Consider the following 23,563-nt stretch of genomic DNA (forward strand, 5'->3'; position numbering starts at 1 on the left):
GCTTAAACACACACACACAGGCTTAAAATGTATTATTTTCGACCACCTCCTATACACCAGACATTACCTCATATAATATGATCATCCTGGGTGTTATCCTCTCTTTACACCCAGGGTCATAGCAATTGAGAACAGCCGAGATTCAAAACAGACCATCAAACTCCAAAGTTTCTGATCTTTCTTTTACAGAAAACTCAGTTCTTTAGCAAAGCAGGTGAGAATGAGTTAGTGACTTCTCTGTCTCTGGTAACAAAGAAGTTTATTTTTTTCCCCTCGAAGTGTGGCACCTGAGTCATGAGTTAAACTTGGCTTCCCAGAGTAACTCATTAGCCAAACATCCCAGGGTCTGGGCATGGAGCTAAATCCAAGACAGCCACGGGAGCAGGAGACTGGCGTTTCATCTGTTCACCCTGCTTCCCACCTGGAGCAGGTATGATTCACCTTCTGAAGATTCAGATGACTCTCACTTCTGGGGACCACTGGGATTCTTCTTTTGAATAAAATGGATTTTTATTTTTATTTGCTGCATTTCCCAGGAGCACATGTTGATTCGGGAAGTCTCCCCTCCCCCTCCCGCTGTTCTAGTAACCACTTCCTCTCCTTTTTCAGGATCTACCCTCATGGAGATCACATGAGCCAGTGCTCAGAAAACTCACAAGAGCGCATGGCAAATACAGATAACCTTCAGGGTGTTTCCTTCTGTGGCGACTCTTGATTATGAGTAAGCCAATTATGATGGCTTATTATTTACAGTGAATTAATATGAATTAAAAAAGTATACATTTGCTCCTTCACCATTACCCACTGCCCAGCATAAAATAAAATAATCCAAGATAGAATTCCAGATTTTATTAGAGAATGTATCTAAAATACAATATTTATTAAGTTATGATATATTATTTGAATGGAAATATACTCTGTATTACAACTATAACAATTTTTATAGATAATTCATTTACATTGCTATAGTTCAAAAGTCACTAAATCATAGCATAATTAAGATACCATTGCTACAAATATATAAGAATTTAAAGTTTTTATTATACCATCTTGGAATCACAAACATTTATCTGATTTACATTACATAGGATCGAGACTATTTTACCTGATTTATATCACATAGTTCAATCTACCCTCGTATATAGATTTGCACTCAATCATCCTACCTTCCTATATTTTAAAAATAGCATTTTACTGAACCATTGTGAGTGCTCATTACCCCACATTCTGTGAGCAAAATCAAGGTTCTTATATTCTCTGTCACAGAAAGGCTACCATCATAAGCAAAGCACCAGTCACAGCAAATCTGTCAATCATGACAATTGGTCTAGGTTTTCACATTTTAGTAGTAAGTACGTCAGGTGAGAGACGAAGGGTCTAGAAGGCCAAACGCAAAGCAGCGAGGGGCCAGTTCACCAAGTGGACTTGTGCTAAGCTAAAGGGAGGCCCAAAGGCTGTCCCCTGGACACTGCCCCGGGGCCTTCTTATTTGGGGAAACCTCTGACTTGTCTGTTTTTCAGCGGCTGAGCCGGACGCCAGTTGGCCAACATCAGGAGTTCAGGCTCGCCCTCCGCGTTGAAGTTAAGAGTACGGAATTTCAACATCTAAAAGACAAAATTAAAGATGAAAAACATCAAAAATACAAGTTTCACTAGAGCATTCAACTATCGTGCTTGTGTTAAATCTTGAAATATATTTCCCAGTATTCACAGTCTCAGATGGCAATGTTCAAAATTTAATTTGATTCGCACCCACAGATATATAATCACATATAGATTACATCTATATATGTTTATACAACAAATTAATTTCCACAGAATAAATACAACATTTTGCTGTTATTTGAAGGAAATTTGCAATGAGCTTGTTTTTTCCTCTTTTAATTACATAATCAAACATCAAAAACCTATAAAATATTTCAGAGATGTAAAGTAATAATAACAATTCTAGATCCAAATTAAGGTTTTGTTTTCTGCCCCAGGGAAGATAAACAGCATGGGTACAATTAGATAAAGTGACTCCGGGGTGGAATGATGGCTGACATCTCTGCTTACATTTACAGAAGCACAGGATTAAATCTGCCCATGCTGGGATTTCCAATGCTTATCACTGGGTAGTTCTGATTTCCTTTTAAATTCGTGTGAGCTCCCAGCAGAGTGCCCTGACCCAGGCAGCCCTGCCCCAGTTCCCTCCTTCTCTGAGGCTGTTTCTGAAAGTGTCACTTCCCTTTCACTAAGCATGACTTGATCTCAACGAAGAGTGGTGGTTTGGGAAGTAGGGCAGCTGCCAGAGAATCAGATCCTGATCTCTTTGCCAAACAAAATTCCCTTGGTCACCTCCAAGGAAGTCAATTTCCGAGCAAGTCAACTACTGTTAACACACACAGCCACTGCACTGCAGCGCTCTGAACAGCACAAACTGTGCTCTGTAGGAGATGTGTGTCTGGTCTAAGCTGCTACAGCAACTCGGAGTGACTTTTAATAGGTGCTTTTTATCCAAGGGATGACTCTCAACTGTTAGAATTCAGGATGTATTCTGATGTAAATAAACCACAGTAAGCTCTTAGGTGAGTGACCCATTGGCTGGAAATGATCACCCATAGCTATGCACCCTTGAATATAAAATCTCTTTGTTCCAGGCTTCAGATTCCTCCTAATGCACACACACAAAAAGCATGTACTGGGTGACAGACACCTTTCTCAGGTAATCTTCGATGTTATCCGACTTCAGAGTAAAAAGAAAGAATTGCCTAAGGTTATGGTTCACAACAGCAAGTTCTTGTTGGGTGCTAACTACACCTGCTAAGCATTGTTGCTGCGCCTGGAGCAGCAGGAGGATTACAGCCCAGGTCTGTCTGCTTCCAAAGGTCCAGTCCTTTCGCCTGAACTAAGTGCTCCCCCGACTTGAGCAAACGGACCTGCTGACTGCTAACAGAGATGGGTTCTTTGAGCACGATCCAGGTCACGCTTTCGAGGAGAGGAGGGGTGGTCAGTGAGCCAGGGTAGGTCCAGTAGTCCAAGACGTTAGGAAGGAGGCTGCCCGGATCGAAGTTGGGGAAGTCGGTGCTCTTACCCTGGAACACAAGACAAAGACACGTGATCAGAGTCGGGGGGAGGGGGCGGGGACGCAGGAGAAGAGGCAACAGAAACATTCAACTTGGAGAGTCAAACACCTTCCTTTTTTTTTTTAAAAGATACATTCCATATTCACCAGAAAACAGAATAAAAGAAATTAACAGAAGACATTCGACAGGGAAACTTAGATTAGCAGATATAAACAAGAGAACCTATCAATTTCACCCGTCCATTTGCTCATCTGTCCTCTCAAACAATCCCTTATCTTTTTCATTAAGTCATTAACTAATTTTAGCCGGTATTTAAAGTGAAACTGCTGCCACCGAAACGCTGCGATTTTAGGATGTAGGAACAGAACATGCAGACAGTCTCCTGGATGAGGAGGTAACTGTCCTGTTGTACCGTCTGATGGTTTGACCAGAACTGAAGAGCTGCATTTAGCTCTGGGCACCGCACTTTAGAGAAACAGAAGCAACAGCAAAGGGTTGTCCGAAGAGTGACAGGTCACTGCAGAGAGACAGTTGTCAGGTAAGACTAATTAAAGGGGACAGAGATAATGAGCTTGGGAGTAGGTGAGAGGCTGAGAGAAAACGGGCTCAAGCGAAGGAAGGTTTAGTTGGTTTTTTTGAGATGTAGTTGACATATAGTTTCAGGAATACAATGTAATGACTTAATATTTGAATATATTATCGAATGATCATAATAGGTCTAGTGAACATCTCTCAACATAAAACAGTTACAGAATTTTCTTTTCTTGGGATAAGAACTTTTAAACCTACTCTTAGCAACTTTCAAAGTGGCAATACAATGATATTAACTACAGTCACTACAGCATTGATTTTGATTTACTTGTAAGTCAATCCCAAAACGTCTTTATTTTATAACTGAAAATTTGTACATTTTGTCCCCTTTCAATCATTTTTGGCCCCCCACTCCCACTCTGGCAACCACCATCGATTCCCTGTATTTGTGAGCTGGTTTTGTATTTGTTTTCTTTGCTTATTTGTTTGATTCCACTAATTCATCTGGTATTTGTTTTTCTTTATCCGACTTATCTCACTTAGCCTAATGCTCTCAAGGTCCATCCATGTTCTCACAAATGGCATGATTTCATTCTCCTGTAGCTGAGTCCATTTTATCTGTCTGTCTGTGTCTTGAGCTTAGTCACTTCGGTCCTATCCAACTCTTTTGCAAGCCCAGGGACTGTAGCCCACCAGGCTCCTCTGTCCATGGGATTGGTTCTCCAGGCGAGAATACTGGAGTGGGTTGCCATGCCCTCCTCCAGGGGATCGTCCCGACCCAAGGATCAAACCCACGTCTCCTGCTTTGGCAGGCAGGTTCTTCACCCGCTGAGCCACCTGGGAAGCCCCCTCTATCTCTATCTACCTACCACGTCTTCTTTACCCATGCGCCTGTTATTGGATGCTCAGGCTCCTTCTGTCTTGGCTGTTGTAAATAAGCTGCAGTGAACATGGCGGGGGGTGCATATATCCTTCTGAATTAGTGTTGTAGGATCAGGTTTATTCTATACGAATCAAGGGAGTCAAGCTCAGGGTAACAGGTAAGCCTTTCAGAAGATAGATGCTGCTTTCATTTGAGGATGAGTTTGATAAAGCCAGGTTGCTGCTGCTGAAAGCCATATTTATAAGCAGATGCCCCATGACCTCAGCACATAGATTTAAACATGAATTCAAAGAGGCCTCAAAGCAGGACCTTACTCATCGTGTTCTCCATTGCATTTCCTAGACTAACAAAGTGGCCAGCATATAGTAAGTACTCAAGAAATATCTGCCTAATGAAGGGTGAATAACTGGATCAGGTGGTTCAGCCTCCTTGCAATCACAGTTTTCTCTGATTCTTGCATATGGATGTTCAAATGAAGCAAGATTAAATAAATACAAGTCCGAAAATTATACAAGCATTAGGATTAACTTTGGGATAAAGATTAAGTTACATAAACATATGAGCAACATGTTACCTTTATTAGGTGCTCATCTAAGCACCACTCATCAAACCGAGACTACCCAGCTTGAGCAAAAGAATTTTAAAAAATGAGTTGGGTATAGAAAATAGGTACCCTATGCAGGTGTCAAAAACACTGAACTGTACCTTTGTTTTAATAGAATCCAGCGCGTCAAGGACTTTCTGGAGGGCTGGGTTAGCATCACCAACCTACAGAAAGACACAAAGGACAAGGCAGCATATGCAGTTCGCACTACACCCTTTCTTGATTAGGGCAGCTCTAAGGTATAATTTCTCCAAATGGTGAAGCAAAAACCACCACTACCTACATGCCACCCATCAGTCTTAGTCTCATTTCCCTATTTTCACTAACAACCTGCTTCTGGCCCTGTGGTTCACCTGAAATTACCCTCTCAGATGTCACCAGTGACCTCCAACTGCCAAAGTCAACAACACTGTTCAAATGCTTGCGTTAAGCTTCATGTAGAATTTTGCACTATTGTCTTCCCTCCTTTGCCAAATCCCCCCTCTTTCGACCTTTCCTTCTGCCCTGCTGCTGCTGCTGCTGCTAAGTCACTTCAGTCGTGTCCGACTCTGTGCAGCCCCATAGACAGAAGCCCACCAGGCTCCCCTGTCCCTGGGATTCTCCAGGCAAGAACACTGGAGTGGGTTGCCATTTCCTTCTCCGATGCATGAAAGTGAAAAGTGAAAGTGAAGTCGCTGAGTCTTGTCCAACTCTTTGCGACCCCATGGACTTCGGCCTACCAGGCTCCTCAGTCCATGGGATTTTCCAGGCAAGAGTACTGGAGTGGGGTGCCAATGCCTTCTCTGTCCTTCTGCCCTCCAGCCTCCCAAATCTCCCTTGACTCCTGTATTCCCCATTGATCATTTAATCAGGGTCTTTCCTCCCAGTCTGCAGTTTCTCAGAGTTGCTTGATGAGCAGTGTTACCCCCTCTTCGTCAGGGTTTCCTTGCATAATTTCATAGACACTCGTAGTAGCTCAATTGGTAAAGAATCCACCTGAAATGCAGGAGACCCCGGTGCAATTCCTGGGTCGGGAAGATCCTCTGGAGAAGGGATAGGCTACCCACTCCAGTATTCTTGGGCTTCCCTTGTGGCTCAGCTGGTAAAGAATCTGCTGGCAAAGCGGGGGACCTGGGTTCTATCCCTGGGTTGGGAAGATCCCCTGTAGAAGGGAAAGGCTACCCACTCCAGTATTCTGGCCTGGAGATTCCATGGACTGTAGTCCACGGGGTCACAAAGAGTCGGACACGACTGAGCCACTTTCACTTCACTTGTCACTTGTGTGTGCAAATGTCACATTGACACAGGATTTCTAGAACCACGAATCTGCAGCCCGGACCTTCCTCCACTGGGTTTATAACTACCCAGGGGGCAGCTCAGTCGGTACGTCAAAGTCCTGCTGCCTGGATTCTGCAACATGGAGTCACTATCCTTCACTCCTCCAAAACCTGGTCTTAATTTATCATTCTCTATCATGGAATAGTACTACCCAGCTTAAGGCTGAATGAGAAAAAAAAAAGTACTAGTATTTATCCCAAGCACTGCTTTTTCTCATTTCATATTTCATGTGTAAACATCCTTCACATTTACATCCAAACAGTACCTAAGAAATACCTCTGGAATTGTCTTTTTGTCTCTATCTCCACTGCGGTTAGCAGATATGCAGGAAAATAAGCCCCTAAATACTTCAGAGCCAAAAGCATTTCCTAGGCTTTTTGTAGAATGTCCTATTTGTCATGAATGTTCTGTCCAGTTCATCTTTTTTGGAAACAGGCGGGGTGGGGGGGGGGAGAATTGGGCCATCAACTAACCTTCAAAAAAACACCCACAACAGCCAGTCCATCAGGCTGCTGTGCTGCTGTTCCAAAGTCCCCGTACTTGGTGTTCCAGTGAACCAGGTGTAGCTGAAGCAGAAGCACAGACAGCAAACGATTAACCCTGGTAAAAGCCTACACAGTTATCTCCATAGCTAGAGCTCACGAAAGAAAGCGAAAATGTGCATAATTATACATCGAAACTTGTATTTTAATTCTACTTGTCCACGACTTGGCATAAAAGCAAGCGATTCCTTCAACAACTCTAAGACAAAGCGTTGCATACCTTTGAGGAACGTTTATTTCTAGATTTTACATTAAAACACGATCCTCCAAGTTGAATTCATTTTCACGCAAACGGTGTTCTTAGGAGGTCTTACAGAAAGCTTTGTGGCATTAACCGTAACATCACAAATAAAGGTTATATGAAGCAAATATGAAGAGCCTTTGTAAAGAAAACGATTTGAGCTGAATTTACAAATTAAGCTTTTGAAAAAAAAAAAAAAAAGTGTATCTTACCTCGGCAGCATATTTCTTCCTATCCACAGTATGCTCAGAACCTTGGTCATCAGATGAGCCCCAGTGAAAGTGAAACTGAACCAATCTGTAAGTGCCAGTAAGAGGTCCATCTTTCAGCACTAAAATGAAAAAATATATATATATAATATATATGTGGGCTTGCCAGGTGGCGCTAGTGGGAAAGAACCCAACTGCCAATGCAGGAGACATAAGAGACGCGGTATTTTTGCCCGGAGAATCCCATGGACAGAGGAGCCTGGTGGCTCACACACACTTACACACCCACAAACTTATCCGTACACACGTGGGGCACACACACCACTGAATGTCACAATCTTCAATCTCCTTTTATAGTACTAAATCTATGCCTGAAGCAGCATCTTCACTCTGTGAAAATTAAATCTAGACTTGGGCTTAGTTTGCAGAGCTGAATGGAATCATTTCAACTGCTGTTATTTTTTTTTTTCTTTTACTTGTACTAACTGAAAGGATGGATGCTTTTCCCATCTGTTTTCTGAGCACAGGACACTTTCCTTCCAGGTTTGTTTTGAAGTCAGAGGTTCAGGTTTCAGAGAGAGGAGATTTCCAGGGCACTGTGAATTCTTCTGTGAATCAGTGAGGAGGCGCTGGCAGCAGCCCTCCAATGCTGGGCCATCACACACCTGCAAACTCAGGAACCTCTGCTCTGACTCGGCCCAGAGAGCAACCTTCAGCCCCCTTCGCCGACCTCTGATACCACTTCTCACTAGAATTTGTGAAACAATAAGCATGCCAACAAAGGTCCGTTTAGTCAAGGCTATGGTTTTTCCTGTGGTCATGTATGGATGTGAGAGTTGGACTATAAAGAAAGCTGAGTGCCAAAGAATTGATGCTTTTGAACTGTGGTGTTGGAGAAGACTCTTGAGAGTCCCTTGGACTGCAAGGAGATCCAGCCAGTCCATTCTGAAGGAGATCAGCCCTGGGATTTCTTTGGAAGGACTGATGCTAAAGCTGAAACTCCAGTACTTTGGCCACCTCATGCAAAGAGTTGACTCATTGGAAAAGACTCTGATGCTGGGAGGGATTGGGGGCAGGAGGAGAAGGGGACGACAGAGGATGAGATGGCTGGATGGCATCACTGACTCGATGGACGTGAGTTTGAGTGAACTCCGGGAGTTGGTGATGGACAGGGAGGCCTGGTGTGCTGCGGTTCATAGGGTCGCAAAGAGTCGGACACAACTGAGCGACTAATCTGAACTGAAGCATTCCCTTGATCTTAAAATCAATTCTTCTCTACAAGTTTCCCCAGTTCTTTAGAATTTGGATTGTGTGCTTGCTCCTCAGTCATGTCCGATTCTTAGTGACTCCATGAACCATAACCCTTCAGGCTCCTCTGTCCATGTGACTCTCCAGGCAAGAATACTGGAGTGGGTTGCCATGCCTCCTCCAGGGGATCTTCCCAACACAGGCATCGAGCCCAGGTCTCCTGCGTTGCAGGCAGAGTCCTCACCGTCTGACCCACCAGGGAGCCAGTTTGGATTGTCACTTCTACTATTTAGCTTTATACTTAAAATGTTCTATTTAGACTCTGACTAAATTGGCTCATCTGTAAAATGGATACCTTCAATTATTTATTCACTAAGAATTGATTGATCATCACAGGCTGATCATCTGTGAGATACAGTGCATAGTGCTTTCTTAAAATTCTAACTTTAATAACTATCCCATGATTCTGGTATTAGTGTAACCTTGTTACACTTAAATTCATACTAGAGATCACACTCTTAGACAGCAGTCTATCTGTAGATAATTAAGGAGCTGTGTCTTAAGGGAGGATTAAAATAGTAATAAACCACTGTTTTCCCCATGCCCTCCAAAAAGCTTTTACTTAATTTATATGTATTAATGGGATTTAACTGATATATCTATGACATATTTATAAGCTATGACAAACTGAGACAGTATGTTAAAAAGTAGAGACATCACTTTGCTGACAAAGGTCTGTACAGTCAAAGTTATGGTTTTTTCCAGTAGTCATGTATGGATGTGAGAGGTGGACCATAAAGAAGGCTGAGTGCTGAAAAATTGATGCTTTTGAATGTGGTGTTGGAGAAGACTCTTGAGAGTCCCTTGGATTGCAAGATAAAATCACTCAGTCCTAAAGGAAATCAACCCTGAATATTCATTGGAAGGACTGATGCTGAAGCTGAAACTCCAATACTTTGGCCACCTGATGCGAAGAGCCGACTCATTGGAAAAGACCCTGATGCTGGGAAAGATTGAGGGCAAAAGTAGAGTGCAGCAGAGGATAAGATGGCTAGATATTATCACTGACTCAATGGACATGAATTTGAGCAAACTCTGGGAGCTGGTAAAGGACAAGGAAGCCTGGCGTGCTGCAGTCCGTGCGGTCACAAACAGTCGGACACGATTTAGTGACTGAACTGCAACAAACCGACATACTTAAAAGCTTTTAAAATTAGGGTAGTTCTACTGCTTCAGTTTTATTTCTCTAGAACTGGAAATAGAACCCCTTTTGCCGTAAGTGAATTTTATTAGTTGGGGCTTATAATTCTGCAGAGTAATGAGTCCAAGATAACTTCAGCTTTGGCTGAAAACCAAGGGACAAGGTCTTCATGATAAAGTTTGTTTGGACAACTTCACCTAATACGCTTAACTGGTAGCAGCACACGTTCATCTCGTCAAAGAAAAGATAAAGCTGCTGGAAGATATCTAGGCGGCTGGGCCCTTCTGTGGCTCCTGATACAACCTCTGGCTGACAGCTCTGCCTTACAATAGGCCAGGAGAAGAAAAGAATTTGTTTAAAAAAAAGAGAGAACATTAAAATGGTGTTATAACCATACACAAAAATAAACTCAAAATGGATTAAAGATCTAAACGTAAGACCAGAAACTATAAAACTCCTAGAGAAGAACATAGGCAAAACACTCATAAATCACAGCAGGATCCTCTATAACCCATCTCCCAGAATATTGAAAATAAAAGCAAAAATAAACAAATGGGACCTAATTTAAAGTAAAAGCTTTTGCACAACAAAGGAAACTATAAGCAAGGTGAAAAGACAGCCTTCAGAATGGGAGAAAATAATAGCAAATGAAGCAACTGACAAACAATTAATTGCAAAAATATACAAGCAACTCCTATAGCTCAAGTCCAGAAAAACAAATGACCTAGTCAAAAAATGGGCCAAAGAACTAAACAGACATTCCTCCAAAGAAGACATACAGATGGATAACAAACACATGAAAAGATGCTCAACATCACTCATTATCAGAGAAATGCAAATCAAAACCATAATGAGGTACCATCTCATGCCAGTCAGAATGGCTGCTATCAAAAAGTCTACAAGCAATAAATGCTGGAGAGGGTGTGGAGAAAAGGGAACCCTCTTACACTGTTGGTGGGAATGCAAACTAGTACAGCCACTATGGAGAACAGTGTGGAGATTCCTTAAAAAACTGGAAATAGAAATGCCATACGACCCAGCAATCCCACTGCTGGGCAAACACACCGAGGAAACCAGAACTGAAAGAGATAGGTGTACCCCAATGTTCATCGCAGCACTGTTTATAATAGCCAGGACATGGAAGCAACCTAGATGTCCATCAACAGACGAATGGATAAGAAAGCTGTGGTACATATACACAATGGAGTATTACTCAGACATTAAAAAGAATACATTTGAATCAGTTCTAATGAGGTGGATGAAACTGGAGCCTATTATACAGAGTGAAGTAAGCCAGAAAGAAAAACACCAATACAGTATACTAACGCATATATATGGAATTTAGAAAGATGGTAACAATAACCCTGTATACGAGACAGCAAAAGAGACACAGATGTATAGAACCGTCTTTTGGACTCTGTGGGAGAGGGCGAGGGTGGGACGATTTGGAAGAATGGCATTGAAATATGTATATTATCATATGTGAAATGGATTGCCAGTCCAGGTTAAATGCATGATACAGGATGCTTGGGGCTGGTGCACTGGGATGACCCAGAGGGATGGTATGGGGAGGGAGGTGGGAGGGGGGTTGAGGATGGGGAACACATGTACACCCGTGGTGGATTCATGTCGATGGATGGCAAAACCAATACAATATTGTAAAGTAATTAGCATCCAATTAAAATAAATCAATTTATATTAAAAAATAAAAAGAAAGTTCAATGAAAAAATAAATAAATTTTAAAAAATGGTGCTATATTACTGATCTATTAAGAAACATGAATTTGGATGTATTCAGATAAAATCACATCTCTTAAAACTTTTAAAAACTTACTGTAAAAGTGCTTTTTTAAAATCTGATAATAAAGAAAGAATTAAAGAATTATCCTTATACCCCCCAAATAGACTTTTTCCAAGATGAAAATATAATTCATAACTATATATACCCTTAAAAAATACATGTTTATAAAGATTTAGAATTAGGCAAGAGTAATATGAACTTTTATTATATAAGGCTTTCTAATACTAAAAAAAAAAAGAAATGCCTGAGTGTTCAATGATTAAACACTTTCAGGACTAGTCTACTATTACCAGACATATCTGTTTCAGCTTCTGTTAAAATAAAACTATGTTACTATGTAGCTGAGAAGTCCACTGTAAACAGTGTATACTCGGTCGCTCAGTCATGTCCAACTCTTTTCGACCCCATGGACTGTAGCCCACCAGGCTCCCCTGTTGATGCGATTCTCCAGGCAAGAATACTGGAATGGATTGTCATTTCCTTCTCCAGGGGATCTTCCCAATCCAGGGATCAAACCAGAGTCTCTCGGGTCTCCTGCCTTGGCAGGTGGATTCTTTACCACTAGCACCGCCTGGGAAGCCCCTACTGTAATGAGGAAAGGTGTTAGCGTGTTAGTCACTCAGTCAACTGTAGCCCGCCAGGCTCCTCTGTCCATGAGATTCGCCAGGTAAGAATGCTGGAGTGGCTTGTCATCTCCTTCTCCAGGGGAAGGAATGTCATTTCCAACTCCATACGGTCTATGGGGTTGCAAAGAATCAGACACGACTGAGCGACACACACACTCATAAAGGCAGCGTGCATCTTTTCACTTGAGAAATAGGAAAGACGAGATTCAAGACGAGGAACTCGCACAGTATCCTGGGTCTACTTACTCTTTTACTTAATTTGATTGCTCCATGCCATTTTCTAAACTACTCCACTTTAAAAACTCCTTTTTCTAATGAAAAAATAGTTTTAAAGAATAGCAGAAATTGCTGACTGCGTTTTTTCCCCTATGGAAAAATCCAGTGATTTTTGTGTGTAGAATCCATCATCCGTTGTACCACAGAAATGTGTTCCACAAGCAATGGAGATACATGAATGGGGTTTTCTACTCTAAGACCCAATGTCCTGTTCAAGACGCCTCCAAACTTCATTTAAATCCAAACTGCAAAATCAAGAGCCTGAGAAGATTTTAACTTCCATGATCTTCCATCAGTTATACGTACTCTATATAAAACACAACAGAAGCACTAAATGTAATATTATCATCTGTCCTCTTATATATGTTACTTATGTAAATTATGTTACTTGTGAAAGATTCATTTTAGTAATATTGAAATAAATTAGCTACTAATACAAATTAAAAGCTATAAATGTAACATTAACATTTTTTCCTTCTTAATCACTTTAATATTACTTAATATAAGATGTGAGGGCTTCCCTGGTGGCTCAGCTGGTAAAGAATCTGCCTGCAATGCGAGAGACCCAGGTTCAATTCCTGGGTTGGGAAGATCCTCTGGAGAAGGAAATGGCAACCCATTCCAGTATTCTTCCCTGGAGAATCCCATGCAGAGGGGAGCCTGGAGGGCTACAGTCCATGGTGTCACAAAGAGTCAGGCATGACTGAGCTACTAACATGCATACATATAATATAAGATACATCCAGATAAACTACAGACCTTATTGAATGTCAATAATCTCTCTTAAATTCAAAATATAAATAAACTATTCCTAATAATCCTTAGTTTAAAATTTAAGGGATTCCTATTAATGAAGTAAATAGTCTATTAAAAAACACATTCTAGCAGGTGAATAATCATTTCTATGAAGAATCTGAAAATCTATTTTGGGGTTTTGGCAGTGGTCAGCCATTCTAGGGCTACCTGCTAAGGTTAAAAAAGCAAGTGTCAGTAGAGACAAATCTGAGGGAAACATGCCCATATTCCATTTCTTTTTCAGTAGTGAGATGTTTAGCTGTTACTTTCACTAACATAACCACAATGAAGACAGAAGGGAACAGCAGTTTTTAGTTTCAGGTTTATGGCCATTATTTGACAGCTTTTTTTTTTTTTTAAAGTAACCCTTTGACATGAACACAATTAAATACGGGGTCTAGAATGCTTTAGTCTATCTTACAGAAGCTCACAATGACTGTCCATGGGTTGGCCCAATAATTCGAGCTCTGGTTTTCAATATTTGCCTCTAACTTTGCAATACAGTAGGAGAGTTTTAAACTCATTAGTAAAAGTTAATAAGTTAGCAGGAGTTAATAATTTGACTACTATTCTTTTCTTCCCAGATAAAGAATGTAATAAAAGATCTCAAACGGGGAGAGTTATTTTTTAATAATTTAAAAAACCTAACAGGATTAACATTTTTTCATTAATTTCAGGTGGTTTCTTTTTAATGGCAGAAGATTGAGGAGAGCTTGAACCCAAGTTCCTAGTTAAAGCCTATTAACTCCATATTTAAAAAGAATTCTCGCAAGCTTAAACATAACAATAAATTCTACCAATTCAGTTCATTATCCCCAAGAATTTAAGTTTGGGTATAAGAACATTTAGGATATATCCGAAAATCTGAGCCTATGAAAAGTTCTTGAAGACTGATATCTCACTGGGTTGCGGGGGAGGGGAGTAAATGAACTGAAGCATTTAAATATAGAAAATAAAGGATATCTTAAAATATTAACACAATGAAAATAATTCCTAATAGAAAGAGATGATAAACTACAGATTTTAAAAAACTGAATGACCAAAATGAAAAATTATTTTTAGACTTAGAACAGAAAAGTATATCAGTTTTTAAAAGTATGGCATGGGTATGAACACACTAAATGTTAACTATGACTGTCATTTAAAGATTCTTATTCAATTTCCATTTTTAAGCGGTTGCCATGTAGTCTCATTCCAACAAACTAGGAAGGAGACGACTAGCAATTAACCTAAACTCTTGAGCATTCTGTTTCTTCATGTTTATTTTAAGTGGGTTTGACTAGAGTATCTCCTCTGTGTTCCAACTTGAGAGTCTAGGATCTTAAAAAAGTCCAAAGGGTGTTTCTCTGCATGCTATCTTTGGTTTTATTTTCTCTATCCTGTAGATGTGTTTTCCCTTAACATCAACATTTAATATATTCATATTCTAGAGGAAAATGCTTCCTTGTTTAATCAAAACACCTGCAAATGCTGACGAGGTACCAGGCAAAATTACAAAGGAGTCTTTCACCTGTAAAGGAGAACAAGCCTCTCGAGCATTCATTCCTCTTGTTTTTACTGTACCTCCCGCCTGGCTCTCTCAAGTCCTCCTTGTTTCCTGCTTCATTTTTGCTGGGAGTCTCCTCCAAAAGGCTGAAATCCCTCAAGCCTCATCCTTTAAGCTCAAACCTTATTCACCCTGAAAAGTCTTTTCTGACTTGCTCGGGCCAACTCCAAACCTGCTTTCCATGTTTCCTTGGAATACCTTCTTGTTGCACCCACCAAAGTGACTGTCAGCATCTATTGCTCTTGTCTTCCTACTTGACGCATCCCCAGCACGGGCTCAGGGAAGGCGAGCAAGGGACCATGGCTCCATCCTGACCTCCGGGTGCCTGGCTTGTCTTACATAAAGGTGGCGCTAGTGAGATTTTTCTTTTCTTTTATAAAAACTAAGTGAATAATGGGGTCGCTAAGAGTCGGACACGACTGAGCGACTTCACTTTTACTTTTCACTTTCATGCATTGGAGAAGGAAATGGCAACCCATTGCAGTGTTCTTGCCTGGAGAATCCCAGGGATGGGGGAGCCTGATGGGCTGCCGTCTATGGGGTCGCAGAGTCGGACACGACTGAAGCGACTTAGCAGCAGCAGCAGCAGCAAGTGAATAATACATCTGTCTCTAAAGACATGGACTTGAGCCTCTATCTGAACCACTTGGTTTTCATCTGTTTCACAATCAAACACAGCCAGTTGCTTTAGTAGTGTGTGTGTTATTCACCGGGAGAAACAGTTAGAAAAAGGTAGCTAGCTCTCATCAGTTATTGCTCATGTAGAAATCCATCAGAACTGGGCATACTCATGGTAAAACATATTACTATGTAATAATGTCATATGTAAAATCAGTCCATAGTTTAACATAATAACTGGCATGTTTGGAAAAATACAGAAGTGTTATAAGACTTCAAAATATCATCAAGTGGTAAGAAGTAATTTTACAGCAATTTAAAAACTTTACTTTTTTCTCTTTAATAAATTCTATTCATTTGCTACCGTGAAAAAAAAAAAAAAAAGTTTACATCAGAGGTGCAATAGCTACAGCTCTTACCTAACAAAGGCAGCCAAGTGGTGTGAAGAGCTGACAAGAGCAATGGCCATTTACCGAGGAATCTTAGGTGCCAAGCACTGGGCTTTATATATCTGTCCCATTTAATCCTTCCGCTGTAATAGATACTCCAATTTTACAGAGAGGAGGAAGAAGAAGAATTTTTTCAAAACTGTACTGAATACATCGGATAGCTACCAAAAAAGGCAAGGCACCTCGACTCTAATGATTCTAATTACATTCATATACTAGTACTGCAGGTCATTAGGCGAACATTTTGACAGTGTTACTGAACGCTGGATCCGTCTTTTCTCCTTCTGCGCAAGGCTCCACACCCCCCCAGGCCCACACCACCACACATAACGTGTTTGTAGCACCGTTTTCTCAGGGCCCTTCAGAGGAAAGCACTCGGGAAAACAGGGCACTGGCCAAGAAATCAACCAGTGGGCGTAGAAGGCTGCTACTGTGTCTGAAGGGGATTGTTCTCCGACTTCTAAGCAAGAAAAAAACAATAAAAAGAAGCAGCAGTCAAGAGTGTTCTGTAAACAGCACGACTACAAATACATTATGCTAATTGGTTTTGTCAGCCAGGGACCAGGTATGTCCACCAACTCTAAAACATCTTCATTTATGGAATGAACTTCTGGGTGGATACCGAGATACACAGCCACCTTTATCACACTGGCCCAAGGCTGAGAAAATATTCACAAACACAGTGTTTCTGAGAATTTCAAGATTTTAAAGTAGCAGGTTTTCATCGCTCTTCTGCATGCTACCTTGAAGACCAATCCTAAAAAGTTCAGTTTTTGCAAGTCTCCTCATTGCTGATCTCTATCGCCAAGGGGCCCTGCCTTTTTTTGACTTTTCTCAGGCACAGCACAGTTATTCAATGCCCTACCTAGAAACGGGGAATCCGACAGGGAGAAACAGCCCCTGCCACTGCAAAGAAATTAGCCTGCTTCCCAGAGGCTGAAATCCAACGAAGATGATCAGAGTGTAGTATTAAGGGGGGGTCCTGCGCCTGTTAAGCTGGGAAAAGAGCTGCTACTGACACACAAGTTATTTTATAAACACTGACCTGCTTTGTCCTGGGAGTCGTCATACTCCACGTTAAAAGAGTGACCATTGTTGACCATTCTCCGCGAAGTTGCTTCCCCATAGACAAGGGCCAGAGGCTTCAAAGCAGGATCCTGAACGACGGCCTTGGTGTCGATGTCAACGGGTGACTGGCGCTCTCCGTTGGCAATGGGAAAGTCCTTATGCCAGTGTTCGGGGCCTGGGATTGAGCAGAGATGTGTGAACCCCCCACAATGTGGGGAAGGGCACACCCCAACTCCGGCGATAGGGCAATGATTCTTGGACCTGCTTGGCTCCAATTCTGGCGATACCACTTCACAGCTGAATACAAGGTGGCGCTAGTGGTAAAGAACCCGCCTGCCAATGCAGGAGACTTGAGTTCGATCCCTGGGTCAGGAAGATCCCCTGGAAAAGGGCTCGGCAACCCACTCCAGTATTCCTGCCTGGAGAATCCCATGGACAGAGGAGCCTCACGGGCTACAGTCTATGGGGTCGCAAAAAGTAGGACACGACTGAAATGCAACCTTTGGGAAAACATTTGATCTGTACCTTAGTTTTTCCCTCTGTATTATGGGGTACAGTAGCATCTGGCTTAGAGGTTGGCATGAGAACATCAATCCATGTAATGCTTTTAGAACAAGCAGTGAGCGTCACATACATGTTAGCTATTTTTATGTTTCTTTTACTGAAACTGAGCACCTGACCCTGGGTTTGTGATTAGGATTTGAATGAGCAAGCTTCCTAAAGACACTCCCGCAGAGGGATATTCCTTCCTCGGTTCTGCCAGAGGCAAGGACTGAGTCACCGCCCCGCCAGCCCCCTCGCCTTGAAGGGTCGGGATCTCCATCACCTGACGAGCCCCAGACCCCGCAAGACGCTCAGAGATGCGCCAGACACATGTGCTCCTACGTCCGCTGGCCTGGGGGAACCCAGACCTGTGGCCCCGAAAAAACCGGGTTCCTGGGGACCTCCTGACCTCAGAAGTCAAGAAATCAGGAAAACTCAGAAGTCGGCGCAAAGGACTCAAACCACCAGCCCAGGAAAACGCCCCGGGAACAGTTCATGCTGAGAATCTTAGCCACAGGTGGTGCTAAGGATGAAGCGGGCGGCAGGGGGTTAGGGGGGGAGAGGAGATGAAGACGGTGGGAGGGGGGAGTCTCCTAATTTCTCTGCGATCAACGACCAAAGTGTTTCGCTGCACCCCTTCCTAGCGTCCTCTTGGGTCGGGACAGGGTGGTGATTGACCCGAGAGGGGCCGCGCGCGGGTCCCGCGGCGATGCGCGTCCCCCTTCCCGGCCCGGTGCGGGGCGCAGGGCTTCCTCCACAGCGGCCTGGGGCCCCGCGCCGGGGGGGCGCGCCCGGGGGGCCCCGCGCCGAGGGGCGCGTCGGGGGGTTCTGCACTCACCGTTGTGCTTGCCGTATCCCCAGTGATGGGACATGGTCGCGCCGGGGTCCGGGGGCTGCTGCTCAGGTGCCCGCGCCGTGTGTCGGCGGGCCGCGCCGTCGCCGGCTCTTATAGGCGCCCGCCACCTTCGCGCGTGGGGGCGGCCCCGGGGTGGGGGCCCCGGGCGGCCCCGGGCGGAGCGGGGAGGAGGGCGCGGGCGGAGGTGCGCTCCGCGCGCTCGGGGCGGGCCGGGCGGGCTTGGCTCCGGGGGGCGGGGAGAGCGCCCTGCCGGCGGGGCGCTACGCCAGGTTCCGGGGCTCCGCTCGGGCCGCCCGGCTTCCCTCGGCGCGGGCGCGGGCGCGGGGCGGCCGCGAGGCTCCGCGCTCCCCGCGCGGACTGGGCTGCGGAGCGTCTGCGCGCGCCCCGTCCCCCCGCGGGGCGCGGACCGCTCGGGCCCCGGCTCCTCTCCGCCCGCGCCCCCTTTGTGAGCGCACCCCCGGCCCCCGCGCCCTGCCGCCCCGCCCCATCGGCCCCGCCCGCGCCGCGGCCCCCAGCCCCGGGGGGCTCGCCGCTCGGGGTCCCGGCCCTGCGCCCGCTAGCGGGGCGGGGAGCGTGACCTTGGGGCGGACGGAGCTGCGGTCCTGGAGGGGCGCGGAGGGCCGGGCGCCGCGCGCCCCCTGCCGGACGGCCGTGAGCGCACTGAGGGCGGTCTCCCGCAGAGTCCGCACCGAGGCAAGCGTGCTTCTCCATCAGTCCCTCAGTCGTGTCCGAGTCTCTGCGACCCCATGGACCGCAGCATGCCAGGCCTCCCTGTCCATCACCAACTCCTGGAGTTTACCCAAACTCATGTCCATTGAGTCGGTGATGCCATCCAACCATCTCATCCTCTGTCGTGCCCTTCTCCTTCCGCCCTCAGTCTTTCCCAGCATCAGGGTCTTTCCCGTGAGTCAGCTCTTCGCATCAGGTGGCCAAAGTATTGGAGCTTCAGCTTCAGCATCAGTCTTTCCAATGAACATTCTGGACTGATTTCCTTTGGGCACATGCATGGAAGAGGGCCATTTCCTTGAGAACTGACAAGGTGTCATATGGATACCCTGACATCTCTTCCTACCTCCTTTCTTCTCTTTAAAAAATTAACTTGGGGTCGGGGTGGAGGGAGATTACCTAGGCGAGTAAATACTGATTTAAAGCAATCAAGACTTCTAAAGAATCACTCTTCTAACAGGAATTGGGTAAAAGAATTTCTTGCAAAAAGATGAGAACTTGCAAAAAGGTGAAAACTCGGAAGTTGGCTGCCAAAGAAAACTTGGCATCTGGCATACCTAAGAATCAATTCAAAGAAATTTAACAGGATATTTTTTGAGGCAAGGCAACATTATGGCTTTTCTGGGCCTTAGGCGTTTTGCCTTTATGGATCCCTTCTTCGTAAACACACACACACACACACACACACACACACAAGGGCATACATACACAAAATATTAATATTTTAATATTATGTATTTTAAACATTTTTTGATATATATGTTCATTTTTTTCTTCTGGTTTTAAAAGAAAACATTTTCATGGATATCTAAAAGTACTGTGGGCCTGAAGCTCTGTTTCCTAGTACCTAATGCATAAGTCAGGACTGTTTTCTGGTGGGAGCAGATTTCATTTCCCTCAAGGGGCCTTGCCACAAAAAGAGGAGAAGGATTTTCTGTCCTGTGGATCGCTGTGATCTTTGAGAGCATAGTATTAGAGTTAACGTTGGGGAAGCTGACACAGTTTTACACAATCCTATCAGCCTAAACATCATACTACTTATACAGATAAATAAAAAGATAAATTATAATATTAGTGCAAACTTTTGCAATATTGATCTCAAAAGTTATTACTTGCTATTTATTTCAGTCAATTCCACACAAACAAATACGATTCACAGTTAGATATACTTGTTATTGTCCTAAGATTCCAGGAAAGTGTGCACCTGTTTGTGCTGGAGTCTTTTGGTTGATGTTGCCATGAATTCTTAGGCAATGAGTATTTTTGGTTTCTAGTACCATCACAGTTCTTTCCAGATGCCACACAGTGCTAAAGAATCTGCCTGCCAATGCAGGAGATGCAAGAGATGCAGGCTCAGTCCCTGGGTTGGGAGATCCCCTGGAGGAGGGAATGGCAACCCACTCGTTTTCTTGCCTGGAAAATTCCATGGACAGAGGAGCCTGGTGGGCTACAGTCCATGGGGTCGCAAAGAGTCAGCCATAACTGAGCACACATGTACACATACCATCACAAAATGTAGTTTGTAGTTGCAAAGAACCTCTTATTTATGACTCTGTAGCTACATATTGTGGAGTCCAGTAAAATAATTTGATTCTTCACATAATTTTCAAATATTTACTTAATTGAAAAGAAGAGGGCCTTGCAGTTGATATGAGATTCTTCACTAGGCCCTGGGGATGTATTATTGGTAAGTGTTAAAAGCTGAATACTAAGTCTATGAATATAAAGTGGGTTCTAAAGATTCTGTGAAGGTAGCTAGGTTTTCAGACCTGCTGGAATCCTTGTCTCTTATTTTCTGTGAAGCTAGACTGTGGCTTTACTTACATGGAAGTAAAGAAGCACATTTTGATTATTAAATTTTCTGAAACTTCAAACACCACCAAACTGCAGTTCAGGAAACAGATTCTTATTATTCAAGTGAGTTTCTCTCTTCCTCTCACACTTCTGGAACATGAACTCATTTTTAGTGGGGCAGGCCCTCCCCACAGAGTTGAGCTTGGAGAGAACTTGCATCCTCACTTCAGGCAGAAAATATTTCATCTTTGGATATTCATTAGAGATCTACATTTTTTTGTTAACTTTTTTATTACATTGATTGTCTTAGCAGCTTTTTCTGTCCTTTTTTAAATTTTTTTAGATAATAGAGATGGCTTTGTGCCTTCACGTAGATGCATTCAGAACGGAAATTTATTTTACTGAGGCATTCTTAGCAGGCAGTCATGATTCAGTTATGTTCAAAAGACTACTCTAAGATTGGATTTTTAAATGTCAAAAATATTAGTTATCCTACACTCGTTTTTCTACTGGACAGGAATACCCGTTTATTTAAGAATAATTCTAAATAAAGAGACTGTTACAGTACCTGAAGAAAGATACTTTTTTTCTGCCCCAGAAGGAAAAAATGGCAGGCTATATATCAGGAAATTATAATACAAAAATCTTGAAGTCTGTGCTCCAATTATCATAATAAAAAGGTTTCTAACATATTAATATTCATAAAAATATAAAATAAAATGGTAAAGTATTTGTTCCCTCCAGTAAATATATTGGTAATATATTTTACAAAGTGAAATATACATAGTTTATTAGACATTTAACTACAAAACTAATAAGATAATAAATCATTAACTAGTCTCTTGTTTGTTACAATTACAGTTTTCAAGTAAATATCTATGGAGGCTGAGAACTGTCCCCTTCTTGGGGCTCCCATAGGTCTTTGCACGCATATCCATCTATCCTAGTATTTTCCATACCACGTTCTAATCCGACACTGTATTATGATCAGCAGGTTGTAATCCACCACCTCAATAAGCTTCTGGCTGCTCATTTGTAAAGTAGGAATAATGATACCAATCTCAGGCTTGTTACAAGGACTTAATTAGGGACTGTATATAAATCACCTGCCACATAAAGGCACTCGGTTCATCCCAGTCATTGCTACATTGTTAGAATATAATGTAATAAATGCAAAATTAAATACCTGGGCAGGGTTCAGGGGAACAATTAAGAAGAATGAGGCTCCAGCAGCCTGGGTTTTTTGTAGGGGTGACGAGGAGTGTTCATGTCATAGAGAAGTCCATTTTAGGACAATTGCATATTAGTTTTTATTAAACTGAGCCATCTGAAATTGAAAGCTGTATCACATTATTCGACTTTGAGTCCTAGGTATCTATCACTGTTATCTGGCCTGAGCTCCAGGACGCAAGTAGTAACTATCCAAGTAATGCTCTTTGAAATTACGAAGTCACTAATCCAGATGGAGGCAATAGCAACCTTTCTTCACAGAAGCCGGTAACAACATTGTGCTGAAATTGGACTTGGTTTTGAAACTGGGCTAACTGACTAACACTCTGACCTGGGGCCAATTGCTTGGTCTTGCAAAGATTCAATTTCCTCATTTGAAAAGCCAAAATAATATTACCCACGTTCTGGAGTTGTGGCAAGGACTAATGATTAAGGGGACTAATTTGTAAAAAAAAAAAAAAAAAAAGATTTAGCATGGTGCCAATATTTAGAGCTTGCTAAATCCTAGCTTTCATTACTGCTGTTATATGTGTTTTGAACTCCTGTTATGATATGCTTATTATTTTTAGGTCCTATGTGGGCTGTCAAAGCTGTAGTCACCTGTCCACTCATTCATTCATCAAACCTATCAAGTACTGTAATGTACCAGGCTCAGGGGCTGCAGCCACAAACCAGATGGGCAGGATCCTGCTCTCATGGAGCTTACCTGGGGACGGATAGGCGGAGAATACGATAAATGAATAAGCAACAAGGGACACGGACTTCAGTGAAGTGGAGAAGAACAAGGCGGTGGATGTTACCATAGGCACCGTGGTTAGTTATGAAGAGCTACTGAAGGCCGTGGCATTTCAGAAACCTCTAAAGAAAGATCCAGGGAAGGACATTCCAGGCAGAGGAAAAGTAACTATAAGGGCCCTGATCAAGGACATTTCCAGCGCAGAGACGCTTGTGACGAGAGCACTGTGACTGAGGGAGAGAAGACAAGGAGGGGAGTCAGGGCAGGCAGGGACAGCCGCCTGTGGAGTGTTAGCAGCCAGCTCCCCAGGAGAGACTTTGTACGATGGCACAGGGAAGCTGCCGGGAGGCTGGAAGCGAAGGAGTGGTGCAGACTGCAATGACATGGTGCTCTTCAGAACCAGCGGGAGTTCCGAGATCATCTCATTTGGTTATTTTTATGGATGAGGAAACTGGTAGAGGTTCCCAGAACATACAGACGGATCCCTCACGATCCCTCGCTTCCTTGCCTTGGACCATCTGACGGTGACTTTTCACAAAAAGGCTTAAGTTCCTTTTCCTGACCCATAATTGACCCATTTTAGTCCTGGCTCTGGCCTTCCCCTTGGCCTCTGGGTCTCTTGACATTCTTCGGCAAGCGGATAAGAGGAGTGGCCTAGA

General features: G+C 43.3%; 1 protein-coding gene across 1 annotated transcript; it reads right to left on the reverse strand.

The window, feature by feature from the left end:
* Positions 1-834: 834 nt before the first annotated feature.
* On the reverse strand, positions 835-18,587 carry CA2 (carbonic anhydrase 2). Its single transcript, XM_070802956.1, has 7 exons — positions 18,401-18,587; positions 16,997-17,194; positions 7,395-7,513; positions 6,873-6,965; positions 5,184-5,246; positions 2,918-3,073; positions 835-1,604 (listed from the first exon to the last, which is right to left on the reverse strand). Exons 1-7 carry the CDS (start codon positions 18,432-18,434, stop codon positions 1,485-1,487), a joined length of 783 nt encoding a protein of 260 aa, XP_070659057.1. The 5' UTR covers positions 18,435-18,587; the 3' UTR covers positions 835-1,484.
* Positions 18,588-23,563: the final 4,976 nt, after the last annotated feature.

Source organism: Bos indicus, chromosome 14 (genome assembly GCF_029378745.1).
Source record: "Bos indicus isolate NIAB-ARS_2022 breed Sahiwal x Tharparkar chromosome 14, NIAB-ARS_B.indTharparkar_mat_pri_1.0, whole genome shotgun sequence".
NCBI classification, from domain to species: Eukaryota; Metazoa; Chordata; class Mammalia; order Artiodactyla; family Bovidae; genus Bos; species Bos indicus.